Genomic DNA, 21,700 nt, shown 5'->3' with positions numbered 1-21,700 from the left:
CTAATAATTCCAATAAATCAGCAAGAATTTCCCATTTTTCTTCAGTTGGCCAATTATTTGTTAATGTTTGGAGATTTGAAACCAAATGCGCTAAAAGTGGCTTAATTTCCAATGCCCTTTCAATCATATAATATGTATAATTCCACCTTGTTACAATGTCAGGAAAGTGGAGTTTTAAAATCAATATCCTCAACTCTAAAATATTCTTTTAACTTATCCATTTGTTTGGGAGAATTTCTAACTGTACTAATAAAATTACGTAACTTTTTGACAGATTGAGGTATAATATGTATTTCAAGTGCTGCACTTACAACTAAATTTAAGATGTGAGCAGCACAGCGATAATGTTGAAAAGTTGACAATTCAAGAGTTTCTTTAATTTGACGAGTTGCAGCTATCATTTTTGCTTCATTATCGCTGGTAATTCCAATTAATTGATTTGTAACTTGAAATTCATTTGTAATTTCTAAAACAGCATCTTTAATCGTGGGTGCATCATGTGTGAAGGAATATATAAAACATCTAAAACAAAATGCTCAAATTGCCAATTATCATTGATAAAATGAATAGTTACGGCCAAAATACCTAGTGCATTAATGGAAGTCCACATATCCATTGTGAGTGAAACTTTAGATGTTAAAAGTTGAAGATTATTAGAAACTTCCTCTCTTGATTTTTTAAATTTTGAAATTATCATTTCTTTTAAAGTATGTCGTGATGGTAATTTATATCTAGGCTGAACTGCTAACGTAAATTTCTGAAAACTTAGATTTTCAACGAGGGTAAATGGCTGCTGATCAATGATGACCCAATTAATCAAAAATGCGTGTTTTTCCTTTTGTTCTTCAGCTGACCATGGTTCTAAAGCTACGTCGGCAAAATTATGAAGATTTACATATACATTATTGTGTTTTGCTTTTAGGTGACGTTCGAAGTAGTTGTAGAATTATTTGCTGAAAGAAAACATTCACCAATATTGCAATGAATATATTTTATAAGTTGTTCATCTCCCTCTTGATTTTTTTCAATTTTTTTCTTTTCGTGTGAAGAACTTCCATATTGGCGAAATTATAGGGCTAGCCACCTTTATATCTGTTATGGTTTCTTCTGCTTCATCTATACTTTCATCATCTTCAGGATTAAAGATAAACTCATCTTCAATAAAAATATCAGAAAAAGCTTCATTTTCACTTTCATCTATAATTTCTATTAAAGATGAATCTGCCATCTTGAAATAAAACGATGTGGCGAGATGTAAATTTTAGATCTCGTTAATCATTATATCGATAAAACTTAATTAAGTAAATGAAATTTGTCAATCATTAATTGGACAATTTTTTCCGTTCAAAAAAAGAATTGATCGATTACTTATTTATTTTGGAGCTAAATAAATTACAGCTATTTTAATATTCCCAAAATTAATTTTTGCAAATTTTTTAACTCAGATGATTGATAAATGTTTATTATATAATTCATAATTATTAAATGTAATCTAAGAAAAGAAAAAAAATTATTAGTAATCTGCTGTTGCTACAAAACATTATTATATTGAATGTTTGAAAAAAAAAATCTCACAAAAATTACTTACTGAAACTAAGATTCTGTATGGTTTCTTAAAAAAAGAAAGGAACATCTATCAAATCAAGGCGTTTATAGTCCTAATAATTTCTAAAAGAAGAAAAGGTTAGTGATGGCTAGCTAAAGAAACAGAAAAGAAATAAGGAAACATTTACTCACAAAATCAAATTGTTTTTAGAGTACGTTCCTAAAAAGAAAAGGAAGGTTAATAAAGGTTAACGTTAAAAAAACAAAAAAAAAGTGTTTTTTAGAGTTATTAATGATTAATAATAGAAAATAAATAAATAAAATATTACCAACCAAATCAAAAAATCTTTCTACAGTTCCTAGAAAAGAAAGAAGGGTTAGTAACGGTTAAAAGAAACTAAAAGAAAAAAAATTCTACTTACCGACGCAAATATTCCACTTTCCAAGGCAATTCTAGTCCCATTTCTGCTTCCTAAAAATACGAACCTAAAAATAAGAAAAAGGGTTAGTAATTGTTAAAAAATCAAAAAAAATTAAAACTAATTAAAGGTGAGACAATTAAATTTTACTTCCCTAATCACAGACGAGTGGATGTAATAAATCGAGGTAATAAGAGAATGATATTCTTTTTGGCAAGTAATTAATAGTGCTTAGTGAGTTAGTTACTTAGTTTCCTTTCCAGTTCGTTGGGATTTATTTAACCCTTCTTTGTCATATTATATTATATAGTTTTATTTATTTCGCCATTATCTTTTATAGTCATTTTTAGAGTCCCGAATTGTTCTTAAAAAAAGAAAGAAAAGGATTAGTTAGTGATGGTTAAAGAAATTACTAAAAAAACAAAAAAAAATCCACTCACGAAAGCTACATATCTAAAGTCCGAATAGTTCCTAAAAAAAAACAAACGGAACTATAAAGAAATCTAAAATAAAGAAATTAAAAATATAAAAAAAAAAAATAGTCTGTAGGTACTAGTACCTTCTTAGTATATAATATAAATATATATATTTTTTTTGTTTAATACAAGAAACATTTACTAGAGTAAAAAAAAAAAAAAATTATAAGATGGACCGATGGTCTTTTGGTCGGTCTTAGGCTCGGCCCCGAAACGGTCCTCTTGCGAGCAAATAATCAGGACCGTAGTCCGGTCCTCACGAAGACCGGGACCGGTTGAGACCGGACCACGTAGGACTGAGTAGGACCGTTGACCATCTTTACATACCATTGAAAAAATTATTAATAAATATAGCAAAAAAAATAATTATATTAAATTTATTATAAAATAAAATAATTTATGCTGAAGTTTATTATAAAATAATTAATTATATTAAAGTGCTTCAGATTTGATAACAGTTTCCATTATACATGAAACTGAAATTGGTTAATTTTGACCTTTGAAATGGTCGAAATGGTCAAAATGATTTCGACTTGAGCCCTTACAAAAGTCAAAATGGTCAAAATTACATCATAGTCATATGATTTTATAGTAAACAATAATATTAAAATTCAAAGTTAACGAACTCCACATCCAGTGATTCGATTTTTATGATCTTTACACGGTTGGATTCAGCTCATTGAGAGGATTTCAATGATATGTATTTCATATCTGTAGCATCAATATTGACGGAGTTATTCATGTTTAAAAATTTTATATTAAATTATACCATACAGTTCTAAAAATAAGCATCCCCCAAAAATAAGCAACCCTGGCCCGCATTAAGCCGATTTTGGCCGGAATTATGAGGACTTTGGCCAGAATTAAATGCAAAAAATGGTTGCGTAATTTCGGAACCGTACGGTAATTATAAAAATCACATGACTATAATGTAATTTTGACCATTTTGACTTTAATTTCAACTTTTGACCTTTCCAAGTCGAAATATTTCTACTTTTAGGCTTTAATTTTGACTTCATGTATAGTTTCCATTTCTATCAAGCCATTTTAATTTAACTCAAATAAATGTTAACACCATATATAGTTAAGGATAAACTTAAAGAAATGGCAAAACAAGATTTGGATTATGATGACAAGATTTATGAATGGAGGCACTTATTACATACTATAGAAAAAATAATTAATAAATATGGCAAAAAAAAATAAAAAAATAATTATAATTAATTAATAAAATTTTAACATGTATAAATTATTTTATTTTAGAAGTTTGCTATTTACCACCACTGGTGGTCAGCACCAGTATCATGTGATTATAATTAATTAATGAAACTTAATTATTTTATTTGTGTAATTTTTTTATACGACCGACTAAAAAATAAAAAATTGCGTACACCTTTAATTTTTAAGAACACCTCCAATAAATAAATAATAATGGCAAAAAGAGTATAAGGAATAAGAAAGAACAAAAATAGTAATAAGAATAGGATGAAATGATAATGGAAAAAGAACAATAGGAGACGAAATAACAATGAAAAGAAAAGTATAGGATGAAATGATGAAGAAAAAGCAATATAGAATGAAGGGATGATAGAGAAAAAATGATATAGGACATGATGGTGATGAAAGAAAATTATAAAGTGATATAGAACGAAATGGTGATGAAAGGAATGGTATGAGGACGAAATTATAATGATGAAGTGATATAAACCGAAATGGTAATGGAAAAGAATAATAGGAGATGATTCAGACGAAATAGCAATGAAAGAACAGTATATATGGGATGAAATGATGATGAAAAGCAATATAAAATGAAATGATGATAGAAAAATAAGAGACAAAAAGGTGATTAAAGGAACGGTATGGATTGAAATGATGATGAAAACGTGATATAGAACGAAATGGGGATAGAAAAAAATGATAAAGACGAAATGGAATGAAATGATGATACAGAACAAAATTGTAATGAAAAAATGATATAGGATGAAATAGAGATGAAAAAATAATGTGGAACGAAATGGAGATGGTAAAAGAATGATAGGAGATGAAATGGTAAAGAAAGAAACAATAGGCATAATAGGAAAGAAAAAAAACTATAAAGCCCAAAAAAGAAGTGAAAGTCTGACCAAAAAAAGAAAGATATATAGTTAGTTAAAGAAAATTAAGTCCCAATCCCAAAAGACCAAAAATGAACTTACTATTTATAAGGATACTGGTGCCAAAGTTTTAAAGCCGTTAAAATGTGGAAAGAACTACTTACAAATAGTGACGAAGTGGTGAAGTGGAACGAAATGGAGGTAGAAGTGATGAAGTGGAATGAAATGGAGGTGAAAGAACGAAATGAAAGCAGAAGTGACAAAGTGGAACGAAAAGAAGAGAGAATAGTTAATATTAATAAAGGAAAAAAGACATACACAACGTTAAAAAATATGTATAACTTACTGAAAGCAAAGGAAGCAACTACAAAAAAAATAAAATCGCGTAAAAAAAACAAAAAATAAACTAATAAATCTGATGAGTGACGCAATAACAAATAGAAACACGTGACACTGGTGCTGAACACCACTGGTGTTACGTAGTAATTTTATTTATTTTATAATAATTATTTTATAATAACTTTTAATATAATCATTTTATAGTAATTTTATAGTTAACTTTAATTATTTTATATTAATTTACCAAATATAATTATTAAAAAGAATGTACCATTAAAAATTATTAAAATATAACTAAAGTTTATTATAAAATAATAATTATATTAAAGTTTATTATAAGTTTATTATAAAATAAATTCATAAATCATAAAAATAACATAAAAATAAAAGATTTAAGTTAAATTCGTGATTTTCTATGATGTTCAATAAAATTCACAATAAGCATTCTTTATTATGAAAAGTAAAAACTAAAGTCATTGATAATTGTGTTACATCTAATTCTAAAATCTCATTGGCCATTACACGTGACATGGCAGATAGACAATATATTATTAAAAACATAACAGATAATATATCAATAAATTTTGTCCAATTGCGAAATGCTATTAAATTCATGAAATTCAGAATAATAATAATTAAAACATTAAATTGAATTTACAACTTGTTAAAATCACTTAACATACAAATAATTTATTTTTTGATTTTAATAAAAAAAAAAAACTTTTTTATATTCATCATAATAATAGAATAAAACCAATATATTATATATAGAAATCTTACATTCTTACATAGTTTCTGCTGAAAAAGCAGATGAGTGAGTTTAATAAGTTATAAAAATTTCATTTATTATTATTATTATTATTATTGCATAAAAACTTATCAAAAAAAAAAATCCATTTTAATTACAATATTATATTAAAAATAATTAATAAATATATATTCCATAAGATGTACATATGCATATACTAAGTACATATAGTTAAATAATTTTCTTTTATTAATATATATATATATTTAATAATAATTTGTAAAAATAAAAAAAAAATTAATTTTATAATTTTAAAAAATATTTATTATTTATTTCTTAATTATTTTTTTTTACCTGAATATTTTTTAATGATTTTTTCAATAGCAGGCAACAGATACCTCCATTCATAGAGTTTAATATCTTTTTCAGTATTTCTTGGTTTTGCAAATGAATAAGACATTAAATCTTTATATATTTCATCACTATCATTCTTATTTTTACCAACTGTTATTGGTTTATATTCTTCAAGATTACGACGAATTCGATTCTTTTCATCTGAAGTAAGTCTAATTCCTGTTAGACTTTCAAGTAAATTTAGGTAATCCGTTGAAGTAAAATACCATTTGTCACATTGTATTTTCTTATCATACCAATAAAGGCAGGAAATAAAAATACCATTTTTAGGCCGTTCAATTGGATCAACGGCTTTAAAAAAAGCCATAATTCGTTTTTTTACTCTAGTTTTAAAAAATTGAACCACTCTTCGTCGAACATTCAACTCTTCTTGAGACCATGACTGTGTCATATCGTTATGATTTCCATCAAAAGAAATTTGGACACCATTAAGCAAATCAGTCAAACTTTCCAAGGTAAAGATTTGAATCTTGTGTTTATGATCTGTAGGATGGCTTGATGGAATTATGGATTGTTCTGTGGATACATTAATAAAAAAAAAATAATAATTTAATAATGTACTATAAGATTAATTATAAAACTTTTTATACGTACCAGGTTTGCAATCCAATGTTGCGTCTGAAATTGCATCTGAAATTGATGCATCTGAATTTGTTGACAAATCTGAAGTTATCAGATCATAGCAATAATTATCATAAGGAATCTCAAATGAATTGTTATTATTGCTTAATGCATTTGAAATTAATGAAATTGATACATCTGAAATTGTTGACAAATCAGAAGTTATTGGATAATAACAATAATTATCGTAAGGAATCTCAGATGAATTGTTATTATTGCTTAATGCATTTGAAATTGATGAAATTGATACATCTGAAATTGTTGACAAATCAGAAATTATAGGATAATAGCAATAATTATTGTAAGGAATCTCGGATGAAGTTAATAAATAATCTATATAAAATTTTTAAAAAATATATATAAATTAATTTTTATCAATTTGAGATGAACGTGAATTTATATTACATAAAAAAATATATATATACCAATTATATTCATTGTTAAAGAAAGAGAGAGACTTTATTAAGAGAGAGATTTTATTAAGGGAGAGATTTTATTAAGAGAGAGACTTTATTAAGGGAGAGACTTTATTAAAAGAGAGACTTTATTATTTTTGCGAAATAAAAAAAGAAAAAAATAAAATAAAGGATAATGAACCTTTTTATATACATTATATGATCAAGCATTTTATCTCTATCGATATATTATTATATGTTATATATTGTAATAATTACAATAGTTGAAAAAAATGGTTGTGTGACTATAATTTCATCATGCAATATTGTACTCGAAATTACAAACCTAGGCTCATTAGATCAATCTAATTAATGAAGAACGTAAGCGTAAGCATATGAGAAAAATAAATAAAACGCTTACAACATCAAAATTTAATTAATAATATAATTAAATTAAAAACATAAAAAAAAAATAATATATTTCATCCAATAATTTTGAAACTTTGAAGAGATTCCGTAAATAGAATAATAATGACACAGACCATATAATTATCAAATAAAAAAGTCAATTTTTTTTTTTTAAAAAAAAAGAAGTTAGCCCTTTTTTTGATCTACGATCTGGTAAATCAAAAAATCCAAATGTACATTATGCTATTGTTTTATAAATTTAGCTTCTAACCGTGTTACAAATGTATATCATTGCTGCACTTTGAAATTTTAATAGGCAAGTTCATCTATAATAAAAAAAAACTCCAGAAATTTTTCAATAAACATTTGAATCATGATTTAAATAGATCAAGGGAGAATTATCTATTTTTTTTTATTACTTTAAATGTTTTACAATCGGGAGCAAACGATAAAAAAAAAAAGATGAAAATATATGAAACTAACAAGCCACTTTTTTTTCCCATCTTTTTACTAAGTAATAAAACCTGTTTGACGAAAAATGAGATAGAAACTATCCTAAAAGTTATAAAGCTAAACTTAATTTATTAAAAATTTAAATTATTATATACAAATATGATATATATATTATTTGACATAAATATGAATATAACAAAATCTTCTGCGGTCATCTGGTAATGAGTAGATGTTATATTAACAATAGTTATGTAGACAATATGAATTACGAAGATGAATTGCGAGTAAAAATGACTAATAACAACAAATTCGCAATACATATAATAATTTACAGGAAAAAAAAAATCTTTCCTCTTGTAAAGTGAATTGCATCATTCTTACTATATATGATTAGATCTCATGGTGTGAGAGTTTTATTAAACTTCTAAATTGCATATATTTAAGTTAAAAATGTTTAAGAATTTTATTTATTTTCTTTATTTAACAATGTTTCTCACGTGATTAATATTTACAGCCAATTAAATTAGGTTAGATCACGTTTCTTAAATGTTTTAAGTAGTTTCTACAGTTTTTTGCATTTTCGTTCCTTTACGCGTAAAATTTTTTGAATAGAGAACAATAAAAATGTTGAAATTTTTTTACTAAGTAAATAAGTATTGTTTTTCATAAAAAAAAGTTTTAAATGGTACGCTTCTCTAAAATAACTTTGTTTACCTACAAATTATAAAGAAAAATTTCAACTCACTTCGAATGCTGTACTTTATCGTCTATATATTATGAAGTTTAAAGCTTAAAGCTATTATCTTTTTACTCGTTCGTCAAAAAATTTATTGTTTCTTAGCACAAAAAAGTTCATTTCAAGAACTTTCGCATGTACTAGAAGGTTCAAAAAAAGTTTTTCTAACCTAACTTTCATTCCAACTCAGCATTTTATGATAAAGGCGATACATTATCAATTCAAAATGAAAAAAAGTGTTAATAGGTAAGTGCATATCTATTTGGAAAAGTGAGATCCTGTTCTATAAAACAGAACGGTTTGTTATCGTACAGTGAAGAGATATTAGTTGTAAACCTCCTGAGGTTTTTCAAAAAACCCCGTCAATCTCCTACAACTAACAATAAATATCTGTGATTTTATTATTGATATAAAAGGATCTTTCATATTTTTTTTAAGCCTCAAGGTTAAATAGTCGAGATCTCGAACATCATTAATTTAACTTGGACAAATACAGATACAGGATTTTGTTCGGTCAAGGTTTGCTTCTTTATATTTATATAATATGGATAAGGAGATTAATCATCAGCCGAATCAGTAATACATAGATGTGATAAATGTGATAAGTATCGTATAATGAATGTGAATTAAGGTATGTTGATTTGCCTTTATAAAATAAGAGAAATGTAGTAATTATTTTCTTCTTTTTTGGTTTAAAACAGGCGAGAGACCCTTTCGAGTGGAAGAACCAAAGGAGGATGAAAGTGAGAGAGGTATTATTTAGGATTTAAAAATTAAAAGAATATCTGTGAATTTTTTATTTATTATTTAAAATTATTTTATTATTATAATCATCAAGATAGCTAATATATGTTTATATTTTTTCAAGCATGATCTAAATCGAAGATCATATACAGGTGTATAAAGTTACTCGCTTATTTATTAATTATAGATATCATTATACCAAAACTTATTACTAGGTATAAATTAATAAATTATGGATCAAAAAAAGATAATATAATATAATATAATATAATATAAAAATATTTATTTCTCTCATCACAAGTATACGTAATCAAAAAGATAAATTTATATTTGTACAACTATTTGTAATAATGTTGATTGGCGGATTTTCAAATTTTTTTTTTTTTTTGACAATGATACAAATTCAAAGATAGTAATTTTTTACTTTGTTTAAAAAAATATGAACAATGAATATGATCTTTTTGATTATATAAAAATTATTTTTATTATTTTTTTTAATATTTTATTTTTTATTTTTATTTTTTATTTATTTTTTTTTAAAAAAATAAAATAAAATAAAATAAAATAAAATAGGACTCACTTTTGAATATTATTGATAATTCAAATAATGAATAAAAGCTAAAATATAAAATTTTTTTTATCAAAAGATTATTAGGTAAGAAAATCAAACAAAAAAGAAACATTCAATATAATAAAAATAAATAAAATAAATAGAATTATATTCACGTCAAATTATTTAACTATTGTTCATCTAAAATATATAAATTTTATATTATTTATGTTATGTAATTATTTTCAATTTAAACTTAAAAAAGATAAAAGAAATAAAAATTTTTTTTTATTTTTAACCAATTTTTATTTTTAACCAATTTTTTTTTTAAAAAAAAAAAATCAAAAAAGGATCAACTCCGTTTTATTGTTTTTTTTTAATGTAATTTTTTTTTTTTTTTTTTTTTGCGAAAAAAAGGTGTTTAAATTGAAACAGCAGATTTTTTTTTTCTTTTTTTTTATCAATATTTTTTTTTTAGAGAAATTAATTTAAGGGGTGAAAAAATCAGATGATTGATTAATATCTCTTGAATTTTAGAAGGATTGTTTTTTTTCAAATAAAAAAACTCCTTTTTTTTAAAAAAAAACAACAAAAAATAAGTTTTACAAATAAAAAAAAAAATATTTTGATAAAAAGAAAGAAACGAATTTTTTTGATTAAAAAAAATCTAACCAAATTATATTTAAATGATATTCAAGAAATTTCTACTAATTCAAGTAATTCCAATGTTTCCAAGAGAAACAATACGAGGATCAACTAACAAAAAATACTAAAGATATATATAATCACGTGACTATTGAAACGAGAGTCGAAAGATTTTTTGAAACGCGAATATGATAAAAGGAACAAGAAAATTTTTTATCAATGAAAATTAATTTATGCTTATCAAAAAAAACAAGCACGTGAAACATGACAGATCCCTTTCTTACGATATTAAGTATCTATAAAAGAACTTGTTAACGAAAAAAATTTTAAAAATTTTTATCAAAGTTTCTTATATAGCTTACGTACTTGTTTCTGATATTTTTTTTCGAATTTTTTTTTTCTTCTTTTTTTCTTTTTTTTTTGTCACTAAAAACCTAAAGTGGATCTTAAAAAAACACTTCTTTTACACTTATATAAAATTCCCTTCGGTTTTTTATAAATATCTTTTTTTAAGTAGATATATTATATATATATATAAGTATATATAAATTTAGGTTCTAGGCTTATACCACTTATTTATATATTGAAATTTACGGTTTTTGGATTCAAAAAAAAACAAGTGAATATAAAATTTTCTTTTCATTTTCAAAACCTCTAAAAAAAAATAATAATAATGTTCTAAGCTTTTTTTTCATTTTTTTGGCAGGAAAAAAAAAACTTTTTAGGGTTTAGTCAACTTTATACTTGAATTAGTAGTATAGTTTCATAATTAAAGTTCATTATAAAATAACATATATATTTGAAGAATGGTTGACTGGTTAGATGCTCATTTTTCTGAACGGTCCGACTCTTCTGACGAGGAGTTCGTTTTTCACGAAGAAGATGCAGTCGAAGATACTAGTGATAGCTCAGAGGAAGAATCCAGCGGTAAGAAATTATCTAATTTGAATATGTTATACATATAAAAATAAGCATACATGAATTAAGATTTGATTTATCTCTAATATATACATATATCCCATTTTTAATTAATGGAATTTTTTTCGTTTCTTTTCTCTCTTTTTTTTGAATTACTTAAAAAAAGTCGACCAAAGTTCTGTAGCCAATCAAAATACTCCACAGCATACATATGGTCATCACACGGTTAATGGAAATAGCGCAGCAACAAACCGATATGCCTCTCCAATTCAGGTTAATGGTAATGGTAATGGTCACGGATTGGATGAAAACGGTTATACGAATGGTAAAGTCGGAGCAAATCGTCAACACCCACATTTATATAGTCCTTACGGGAGAATATCTCCACGAAGATCAAATGGAGAACGAGTAGATGATGATGAGTTTATACATGATGGAAGCGGGTCTTTTTTTCCTTATTCAGATCAGCCACCAAGTAAATATTAAATAAATTTATCATGTTATTGTTACATATTTTATTTTATAGATGACGCGTAATTGACGCGTTCTTTTTTTTTTTCTTTTAGATCGTCCCTTTAGAGAGTTAGGTGTACCGTTCGAGATTTTTTCGGACACTTTCAACCAGTTCCATGATGGTAATTGATGTGATATTTTTTTTTTAAAAAGATTTAATGTTATGATATAATGATGTGATATTTATTTTCTTAACTTTTAAAAGAACAAGAAACTATGTTGAAGGAACTAAAAGAAACGGAACAAGAGATGCTCCAAATGAATGCACAACTTGAGGAGGAAATAGAGGTTGTCAAGGAAGATTGTAATGATTTAAAAGCTGATTATAGAGATATTTGTGAAGAAAATAAACAAATTAGAGAATATATTGAAGATATGCATTCCTTCCTTATTCCATATTTTAATAATATAGTGGGAGCTGATGATAATGATGAAGACAATGAAGGTGTAAAAGATATGGAAATCGACAAAAATAACGCGGATGAAGATAATGAAGAGAAGGATGATGATGTTGATCTCGAATTTGATGAGGTGACCCTTGGGCCTTTCCTCATCGAATTATTCCGTCAACAACAGCAACAGCAACAGCAACAAGAAGTAGAACAAGAAGAACAAGGAGATGAACAAGATCAGCAAGAAGAGGAGAAACAAGAAGAAAGCGAAAATCAGCAAGAACAACAAGGAGAACAAGAAAAACAACGAGATCAAATACGACAATAATAATGAGTTTCAGTAACTATTGTGTATATATATATATTTGTCAACCGACATTTAATGATATCTTATTGGGGAAATTAACTTTATGATGCAAATTTTTTTCAAACCTAATTTTTTTTGGTCTATTTTTGATTGGACATTGTTTTAATTTCGTGAATGACAATTTTATTGAAGTTTTTTGTTTTTTTTTAATTTGAGTAGACTCTTTATTTTATATTTATAATATGTATGAATTACGTTTAATAATGTCGAAAAAAAAAGATAATTTTTTTTTTTGACATATATAATATTTTTTTTTTGTGAATATAGCATTTAATAGCTAATAGTTTAGCTATTATTATATAGTTTTACTCTTAGCTTTTTTTGTACAGAATAGAAAAAAAAATCACCAATTTCATCATCAAAAAAAAAATCACTACACAAACCATTAATTTGTAATACCAATTTTATGAACAAACAAAAAAGTATTAAAAAAGCTAAAAAAAAAAAAAAAGGTTTACAATGACGTAACGCGTTCCAAGACTAGTCTTCACGTGATAAAAATCAAAAAATTACACATATAAAAAAGCGCTAATCACATGATTTCTGATTAAAGTACAGAACTAATTTTATTAAACAAAAAAAATAAATACATGATACATTTTATAATATATATATATAATAACCCACTCTAAACTTGAATAAAATAAAAAGATATATATATAATACAATCAAACTAAAATTTGTTATTAATTATTTTTTACCACATAGAACATTTATCTACGGGATTCATTTTTGACCCTGAATGACATTTAAATGTTTCGGTAAAATGGTTTGAATTTCTTAATACACCATTAACTCTCCAATTTGCTGGTGAATGAGGGTCAACTCGAATCTTATTACACAAAGAAAATAAATGTTAGATAAAATATTTTAGTATCGATAATTAAAAGAAAAAAGAAATCTCTACCCTTTCTACAGCAGTTTCTGGTCTTATTCTTGAACACCAAGCACGTCCAAATGATATATAAAATAATTGTTCTCGAGTCAAATTCTGTAATCCAGGTAATAATTGATTATTATACTTATTATCCTTGTCACTTTCAAATCGAGTTAGCCATGCTTGAAAAGCTTGTTTAAGGCTATAATTATTATTTGAGAATATGCTTATAATTAGAATAATGTTTCTTAAAAAAAGTGTAAACTATGAATATTTTAAATAACTACCCTCCGTTATCGGCAAGATTTTCACCAAGAGTTAAAATCCCATTCAAGTTTACGTGTTTCCCTTTTGGATCATCAACGGTGTAATTACCATATTGATACACAAAACATTGTGCCTTTTCCTTGAAAGCTTCAATTGTAGTATTAGACCACCACTATTTAATAAACAAAATAGATTATTTTTACGCATAAATTCATTGAAATTACAAATCATTTGAATAAATTAGTTTTGTACCTGAGTTAATTTACCATTCGCGTCATATTTTCTCCCATTATTATCAAATGCATGCTTTAGTATTATAAGTTCAAGTTAGCTTAAATCTCAATCGTCCCAAAAAGCAAACTTTTAAGATGGTACAAACCGTGAGCTCATGTCCAACAACCGTACCAATCGACCCAAAATTAACATATTCTGGAGCCTTGGCACTGAAAAACGGGGATTGAAGTATTCCTATTATTTATAAATAGGTATATATTAAATGAATATATATATATACACAATAAATTAAAACATTCTAAATAGATTAATTACCAGCCGGAAATACGATTTCATTAGCAGTAGGATTCTAAATTGCAGTGAAAAAAAGCCATGTTACTACTTTCCCTATTAAATTCATCATGTACAGTATAACTTTACTTACATAATATGCGTTAACTGTTTGAGGAGTCATATACCATTGACCAATATCTACAGGTTTACCAACTTCACTCCATTTTTTACTAGAAGCCCAGGCCTGAGCACTTAAAAGATTTTCAAAATATTTATTTTCATTGGTTTCAATCTTTGCATAGTATTCAGCTAGAGATTGTGGTGACATAGTATCAGGTGATGAAGTGGGGTATCCAATTTTTTGAATAATATGATTAACTTTATCGATCGCTTTTTTACGCGTTTCTTCATCAAGCCAATCAAGCTGTGGTAATCGATTAATAAATGAGTCTTTAAGGGAGACAATTATTTGATCTGCCATTTCTTTACTTTGACCTAAAATAAAAATAAATAAAAAACAATATAAATATTATAAATGAAATAAATCAATAAATATAAATATAAACTTATCATATTATACCTCCAAATACTTTCAATACAAAATATCTGCCAGCCATAAGACCTAAAGTATTGTCAACTGATTTAAGACATTCTTCCCATCTTCTTGGTTTAACTGTCTCATCGGTTCCTCTAATTTTTGCCCTCAATTTTCTTAGAGGTGCTCTAAAATTTTCACTTAAATTATCAGCATAAGTATAAATTGCTTGCCATATGAAATAAAGTTGTAAAGTTTCAGTTGGAGTTTCTTTGACAAGATTTGAGAGGTCTTTAAAATATTTGTTAGAAGTTAAGATTATTCTAGACGGAAAACCATCTGATGTTGGAGGTAATAACGAACTAATATATTGAGACCAAAGAAAAGCAGGACTAAGCCTATTTAGTGATACTATAGTTTGATTATTATAGGTTGCCTCAGGATCAGAAAATTCTTCACTATTCCAAAGATAAAAAGAAAGATTAACGATATAAATTTAAAATTCATTATGACTCTGTAAAATCTGACTTACGCTGATAAAGATATTTTTGCTAATTTTTTCTCAAAATTTATAATTTTTAGAGCATTGTTTTCCCATTCTTCATATAACAATACTTCTGTACTAAATTCCAAAATATCTTCAAATAGATCTTGTGATGCATTGAAATTATTATAAAATGGAAGAGAAATATTACTATTATAATCTAAAGCCTTATCTAATAATGTTATCATAACATCTTTGTATATTGATAATATCTCTTCTTCCTCATAATACTCTTTGGAAGGTAAACCAAGACCAGACTGAGATAAATACAAAACATTATTTTTTGGATCCTTTGCATCTGCATCTACGAAAAATTCAAACAATGGTTTTATGCCAAAGGTAGAAAGGCGAGATAATATATTTGTTAAATTTAAGGGATTAGGAGAAGGACCTCTTATATCTTCCATCTCACTCAAATGTCCAAAATTATACAATAAAGAATATTTAGGATCTACGGGAAAATCTTCAACAATTTTGTTTAATATTGGTATCAAAGGCCTTGCATCAAGTTCATTAATTAAAGATTCATTCATGCAAGATTGATAAAAAGATTGAAGTTTATAAAAATTTTGTTTGTCTATTACTTCTGAAGGTGGCGGGAGACCTTGTTTAAATTTATTAGATGATTCAAAGTCATTTTCAAGAATTTCCTTTAATAATTTCTGTAACAAAAAAAAAAAAAAAATCTCGTTAGTAATAACTCCTAGAATGGTAAATAATCCCTAATGGTTTATCTGATCATCTTTGAATATGTATCCAGATCTACTTAATGACATCCGGATCTAAGCCCCGATCATTTACCTGATTATCTTCATATAAACTATCAAAGTAGCTGTAGCGCCCTTTATCTTCTGGTATTACATGATTATGTATCCAGCCTCCACCTTAAAAAAATTGAAAACAATTTTAGAAAAGTTTAAAACGAATTTATAATAAATATAAAAGATAAATTTTAGCTTTACAAGAATATTGAAAGAAATCGTCACAGGGGTTTGCGGTTAAATCCATGTCGTTAATAATCTGAGCAGCTATAATTACACAATCTGGAGTAAGACAAGGACTCTATAAAACGAGTAAGTTATACTTTATTAATTTCTCTTCATACCAACAGTACCAGCATACCAACATTCTTGCGAGAATTGTAATTAACATGTTTACCTTTGTGGTATCGTTTGGTGGAACTATAATAGGCGGTTGTGGAGGTTCTGGAGATATTATATGTTTATTTGCCTTCCCGGCGTATAAACCAGCGAAAACACTCATAAGTATTAATAGCAAGACACTAATTAAAGCCAAGAACACTTCTAGTTTAGAGAATCTCCCATGACGAGGTAAGAAATTTGTGTGGTCGCGTGGAGCTTCGCGAGTGCGTGGACCGCGTATGTTACCACCTTCATTATTACCAAGGTGAGATTCGTCATTTTCGGGATCATTAGGAGTTCTAGAGTCCGTAAGCAACGGAGCGTCCTCCATTGGCGAGGAAGGTACGTGACTCATTCTCTTATCAAAAGAATCGTTACGATAAACTTGAACTTATAATAACAAAACGGATATAATCTCTGTTATTAATTTTTTATTAAAGGAGATCTATAAAAACTAAAAAAAAAATGTAAAAACAAGAGTTAAAAATTACCGTTGATTGTTTAAATGAGTAATAAATAAGCCCTAGTCCGTTTCACTGACATGCCATTTTAGTTAATTGTTACGCAGGTACGATATCTTTAGTTCATACCCGAAGTAAAGCCTTAATAATTTTAATAATAGAACAATATTAAATTCATCTCTTCTATATTTAGAAAGAAATATAAATTTCGGAGATCGTACCATTGACAAAAAAAAAATTTCATTATGTTGTATTACGTTACTAACCAAAAAATTTCAGGCATGGTCGTCACAAACTAATCTTTGTTACCTAAAACTTATATTTTGCATATCATTGGTTAATTTGTTATTTCGAAATATGCGCAAAGGTTTTTTACATTAACTCCCACACAAACCTTCGCTTTCTCCTACCTAAAAAAAAGACCTATTCACATCAATTTTTTTTTGTCCTTTGGAATAAAAGATATTTTATTTCTTGACTAACCCATTCGCCTTTCCTTTGAACTGCTAACAGTTTATTCGTTTGTTTCACAATAATAATGTCACCAAGTGCAGTTTCTACAAACGGTATTGGCATTGCCGACTTGCCAAACCAGCGTCATAAAATTGTTGCCAAACGCGGTACCAACTTTACCTTAATGGTTGTTGGTAAGTATTCGTTGCTTTTAGAAGAGGAAAGTTCACCGGAACATCTATAACTTTTTCGAAACAGATGTTATGTTATTGTTAGAAAGTACAAGTGTTTTACCTTCAATCAACTAGTGAAACTTTAATATGACGATTTTTTTTTATTAATAAGGTGAATCCGGTCTCGGTAAAACAACTTTCATCAATACTCTTTTCACTACTACTATCAAAGAAAAAAAGAATCAAGCTAAACGCCATGCCAAACAAACGGATAAAACAGTTGAGATTGAAATAACAAAAGCTGGCAAGTACATAAAACATTATTTCCAATTCATTTATCTTTATAGATCGTTTTTATTAATTGTGTTTTTTTTAATATTGTTTATAGAACTCGAAGAAAAAATGTTCAATGTTAAGCTCACAGTTATTGATACTCCCGGATTTGGCGACTATGTAAATAATCGGGATAGTTGGTTACCCATCGTTGAATTCATCGATGATCAACATGAATCATACATGCGACAAGAACAACAACCACATCGTGAAGAAAAATTGGATATGCGTGTTCATTCCTGTCTTTATTTCATCCGCCCAACTGGCCATACGTAAGTTACTTATTATTACAATAATAATAAAGATTGATTACTAATCATATATATAAATTTGTAGTTTAAAGCCCTTGGATATCGAAGTCATGAAACGTTTAGGTTCTCGAGTAAATCTAATTCCCGTAATTGCCAAGGCTGATACCTTGACGCCAAAAGACTTGGAAACCTTCAAGAGAAGGGTAAAGTCATTTGCGTGATAATTGATGTTTTTAAAACTTGTGATTTTAAATATTCAGTTGATATATTTTGAATTTATAGGTTAGAGAAGTTATTGCTGCTCAAAACATTCAAGTTTACCAATGCCCAATTGAAAGTGACGATGAAACCAGCACCAAACGAAATATGAACATTATGGTAAATTTTATATTTCACTTTTTTATTAAATTTTCTATATTTCGTATTTTAACTGATTATCTTTCACTTGATAAACAGGCTGCTATGCCTTTTGCGATAATTGGTAGTGATGAGGATGTCATTGCCCCTGATGGTCGTAAAGTAAAGGGACGTCAATACAGCTGGGGTATTGCCGAAGTTGAAAACGAAGATCATTGTGATTTCAAGAAACTTCGTTCCCTTCTTATTAGGTAAATCTCACGTTTAAAAAAATCAAGAGTTCCTACTTTATAGACAGAGAAATTTTATAATTTTAATCGTATAATTTGTCTACTATTATAAGGACACACATGTTAGATTTGATATCCACAACCGAGGAAACCCACTATGAAAATTATCGTCAATCACAAATGGAAACAAGGAAGTTTGGTGAAGCCAAGTAAGATTCTTTCTCCACATTATATGTTTTTATTGCAATTCTATTCTAATATATATTCTACTCTTTTTTAGACCTAAGAAACTTGATAATCCTAAATTCAAAGAAGAAGAAGAAGCTCTTCGTAAGAGATTCACTGAACAAGTTAAACAAGAAGAGAACCGTTTCCGACAGTGGGAACAACATGTTAGTAGTCCATGAAATCAGATCTTTGATGAGAATATTGTACTTTTTTCCCATTATTTTAATATTGATGTTGATTATCTATTTTATAGCTTATTGCTGAGCGCGATCGTCTTAACAAGGACTTAGAAGCTGAACATTCTCACATTAAATCGTTAGAGCAGGAATTAGAAACGATTCAAGCAGGACTTTCAAGCAAAGGCGGAAGAAAATAAAAAAAAAAGTTATTTCTGGTAAAAGTAACTTTTTTAATACATGATTTACATGATGCAATTCTTTTTCTTTAATTTAGCCTTATCAAATCTTTTTATTATTTTTTCTTTAATTTGTCTTTTTCTTTAATATTCAAGTAGAAAATAATTAATTATATTATCAAATTAGTCATATGTATTATATATACTATCATAGTTAATTTTTATGTGGGATTTATTTATTTCCAAAAAAAAAAAAGTATTTTTGGGTTAGTTATAAATAGATGCTAAATTGTCTCTTATTTAAAAGAAGTATTTTGAAATATCCATTATTTACTATACATGAATGCTTTTTTTTATTGAATATATTGTTATATTTTTTAATATATGTTCCTTATATTTAAACTTTAATAGAAAAATATTTATATTGATAGTTTATTCTTTATATTAAAAAATTACTATTAACAAAAAGTCTGAAAATTTGATCTTTAAAAAATATATGTAATATTAAATATATTTGCTTAATATTTTTACACTTTAAATACTTAAAATAATAGGTATTAAATATTATATAAAAATACTTTTTATTATATATAAATAAAGATTTTTAATATTTAATAAATAAAAGTAAATAATAAAGTTTAATAAAAAATTACATATACTATATATAAAAATCGAATTTATACTAAAATGCTAAATAAAATTTCTTTTTTAAAAAATTAATATTACAAAAAAATCTTTTAACTTTTAATAATAATAATTTATTTAAATAACCATTTTTTTTTACTATAAAGATTTATAAATTAAATTACTATAATGTAATCTATTTATTTAAAATTCTAGAAAATACATATAGAAATAAAATCTAAATATCCAGCTAAAAAATTTACTATAAAAGAACTCCACCTACTACTAATAAATATTACTGTAGAAATAATGGTACAGTTAACCAAAAAACAGAATTGAATTCCTGATTGCCAATTATTCAGACCTGGTTTAATCACAATAATTTATTACTGAACTAGGTTCAGATCATATTGTGGCTAATTATTTTTCAGCTAACTACACCATTATACTATAGAAAATTTTAACTTTTATATGAAATTTTATCTTAGGATTTACTTAAATTCTATTGGTTAATTAGTTAAAAAAGAAAAAAAACCTTTTATAGTAGGATTTTTAACAAATTTTATATATAAATCTTACCTTAGACTTGGGAGTAACCTATTTTAAAAGTAGGTGGAATCCTACTATAAACTTATAGAATTTCTTTAAAATTAAAATTATAATACTATATTTTATCTTGACAATTACTTAGAAATTTGATTGCATTATTATTTTTAATAATAATCTAATTGCATAAATGGTAGGTTGACTTTTCTTTAAAGAAGTAGTTATATTTTATAATAATTAGTTTTAGTTTATATATATTTTTTATTTTCTTATTTTATATAAGTTAAATAAGTGAAAAAAAACTTTTTTTCATACAGTTCACATCCATTTTTTACATAAAAAATAATTTGCTTTTTTCTCTGTTTAATAAGAAACTAGTAGTTTAATATTAAAGCAAAAGTGTTTCTTGGTTAAAACAACACACTTTTTATTATCTTTCTTTTGTGTTATCAAGAGTTTATAAGAACTTATTCTCCTTTAAAGAAAAATTTTTGTTTTCTTGCGAGATTTTTTTTTAAGAAAAGGCATAAATACAGTGCACTAATTAGATTAATAATGCCAAATAAAGAAATTTCTATTGGCTATACATTCTTCCATTTGGTAAATATGAAATAGTATTTAGGGGCTGACACGTTATATGCTACTTGAAAAGGAAAATTCTATATCTTTTTACATGTAGATTCACTTTAGAAAGAGAAAGATACGTTAATAATTATAACTAATAATAGACATATTGTTAAGAAATATGATGAACCTTTTAAGATTAATTCAGATAGGACTATTATGAATATAGGATCTTAAAATATTTGATAAGTATATTTTATAGATTGCCTATTAATTTGAAACCTGGAAATAAATATTATTTGAGAATATATCAGTTATTATTGGATAAACTAGTTGCGATAGAGATAAGATTTATTTTATATTCTTATTGTAATAATGTTTGTACTTAAGGTTGCTTGCCGAAACCTAGGGGTTTAGGCAAGATGGCGTTTCGCCGAAAAGCGAAATTCTGCCGAAACTATATTAAAGTTATATTAA

General features: G+C 26.2%; 6 protein-coding genes across 6 annotated transcripts; 3 read left to right on the top strand and 3 right to left on the bottom strand.

Annotated features, from left to right (window-relative positions):
- Positions 1 to 1,024: 1,024 nt before the first annotated feature.
- On the bottom strand, positions 1,025 to 1,228 carry OCT59_029616 (uncharacterized protein; the record flags this gene model as incomplete). The annotated part of the gene is made up of 1 exon (XM_066145081.1): positions 1,025 to 1,228. The coding sequence occupies one exon, from the start codon at positions 1,226 to 1,228 to the stop codon at positions 1,025 to 1,027; it is 204 nt and encodes a 67-aa protein (XP_065994785.1).
- A 3,449-nt stretch (positions 1,229 to 4,677) lies between these two features.
- OCT59_029615 (uncharacterized protein) lies at positions 4,678 to 4,938 on the top strand (the record flags this gene model as incomplete). The annotated part of the gene is made up of 1 exon (XM_066145074.1): positions 4,678 to 4,938. The coding sequence occupies one exon, from the start codon at positions 4,678 to 4,680 to the stop codon at positions 4,936 to 4,938; it is 261 nt and encodes an 86-aa protein (XP_065994784.1).
- Positions 4,939 to 5,960: 1,022 nt separating this feature from the next.
- On the bottom strand, positions 5,961 to 7,093 carry OCT59_029614 (uncharacterized protein; the record flags this gene model as incomplete). Its single annotated transcript, XM_066145067.1, has 3 exons — positions 5,961 to 6,550; positions 6,629 to 6,988; positions 7,081 to 7,093. The coding sequence occupies 3 exons, from the start codon at positions 7,091 to 7,093 to the stop codon at positions 5,961 to 5,963; spliced, it is 963 nt and encodes a 320-aa protein (XP_065994783.1).
- A 4,299-nt stretch (positions 7,094 to 11,392) lies between these two features.
- OCT59_029613 (uncharacterized protein) lies at positions 11,393 to 12,737 on the top strand (the record flags this gene model as incomplete). Its single annotated transcript, XM_025315674.2, has 4 exons — positions 11,393 to 11,513; positions 11,671 to 11,979; positions 12,071 to 12,139; positions 12,223 to 12,737. The coding sequence occupies 4 exons, from the start codon at positions 11,393 to 11,395 to the stop codon at positions 12,735 to 12,737; spliced, it is 1,014 nt and encodes a 337-aa protein (XP_025182360.2).
- A 582-nt stretch (positions 12,738 to 13,319) lies between these two features.
- Positions 13,320 to 17,003, bottom strand: OCT59_029612 (uncharacterized protein; the record flags this gene model as incomplete). Its single annotated transcript, XM_025315673.2, has 12 exons — positions 13,320 to 13,608; positions 13,684 to 13,855; positions 13,941 to 14,092; positions 14,173 to 14,226; positions 14,300 to 14,388; positions 14,470 to 14,503; positions 14,579 to 14,922; positions 15,008 to 15,420; positions 15,495 to 16,168; positions 16,308 to 16,390; positions 16,469 to 16,568; positions 16,665 to 17,003. The coding sequence occupies 12 exons, from the start codon at positions 17,001 to 17,003 to the stop codon at positions 13,474 to 13,476; spliced, it is 2,589 nt and encodes an 862-aa protein (XP_025182359.1). The 3' UTR covers positions 13,320 to 13,473.
- A 396-nt stretch (positions 17,004 to 17,399) lies between these two features.
- OCT59_029611 (Septin spn4) lies at positions 17,400 to 19,949 on the top strand. The gene is made up of 10 exons (XM_066145047.1): positions 17,400 to 17,756; positions 17,908 to 18,039; positions 18,124 to 18,340; positions 18,405 to 18,522; positions 18,602 to 18,697; positions 18,776 to 18,927; positions 19,020 to 19,115; positions 19,187 to 19,298; positions 19,388 to 19,528; positions 19,649 to 19,949. Exons 1-9 carry the CDS (start codon positions 17,648 to 17,650, stop codon positions 19,508 to 19,510), a joined length of 1,155 nt encoding a protein of 384 aa, XP_065994782.1. The 5' UTR covers positions 17,400 to 17,647; the 3' UTR covers positions 19,511 to 19,528; positions 19,649 to 19,949.
- Positions 19,950 to 21,700: the final 1,751 nt, after the last annotated feature.

This window comes from Rhizophagus irregularis, chromosome 9 (assembly GCF_026210795.1).
Source record: "Rhizophagus irregularis chromosome 9, complete sequence".
In the NCBI taxonomy this organism is placed as follows: domain Eukaryota; kingdom Fungi; phylum Glomeromycota; class Glomeromycetes; order Glomerales; family Glomeraceae; genus Rhizophagus; species Rhizophagus irregularis.
This window is presented reverse-complemented; position numbering and strand designations above follow the sequence as displayed.

Coding starts and splice junctions, on each gene's coding strand:
- OCT59_029611 (XM_066145047.1), top strand. CDS start 17,648: ATGTCACCAAGTGCAGTTTCTACAAACGGTATTGGCATTGCCGACTTG. Junction 17,757..17,907: donor CTTTACCTTAATGGTTGTTG/GTAAGTATTCGT, acceptor TTTATTAATAAG/GTGAATCCGGTCTCGGTAAA. Junction 18,040..18,123: donor GATTGAAATAACAAAAGCTG/GCAAGTACATAA, acceptor TATTGTTTATAG/AACTCGAAGAAAAAATGTTC.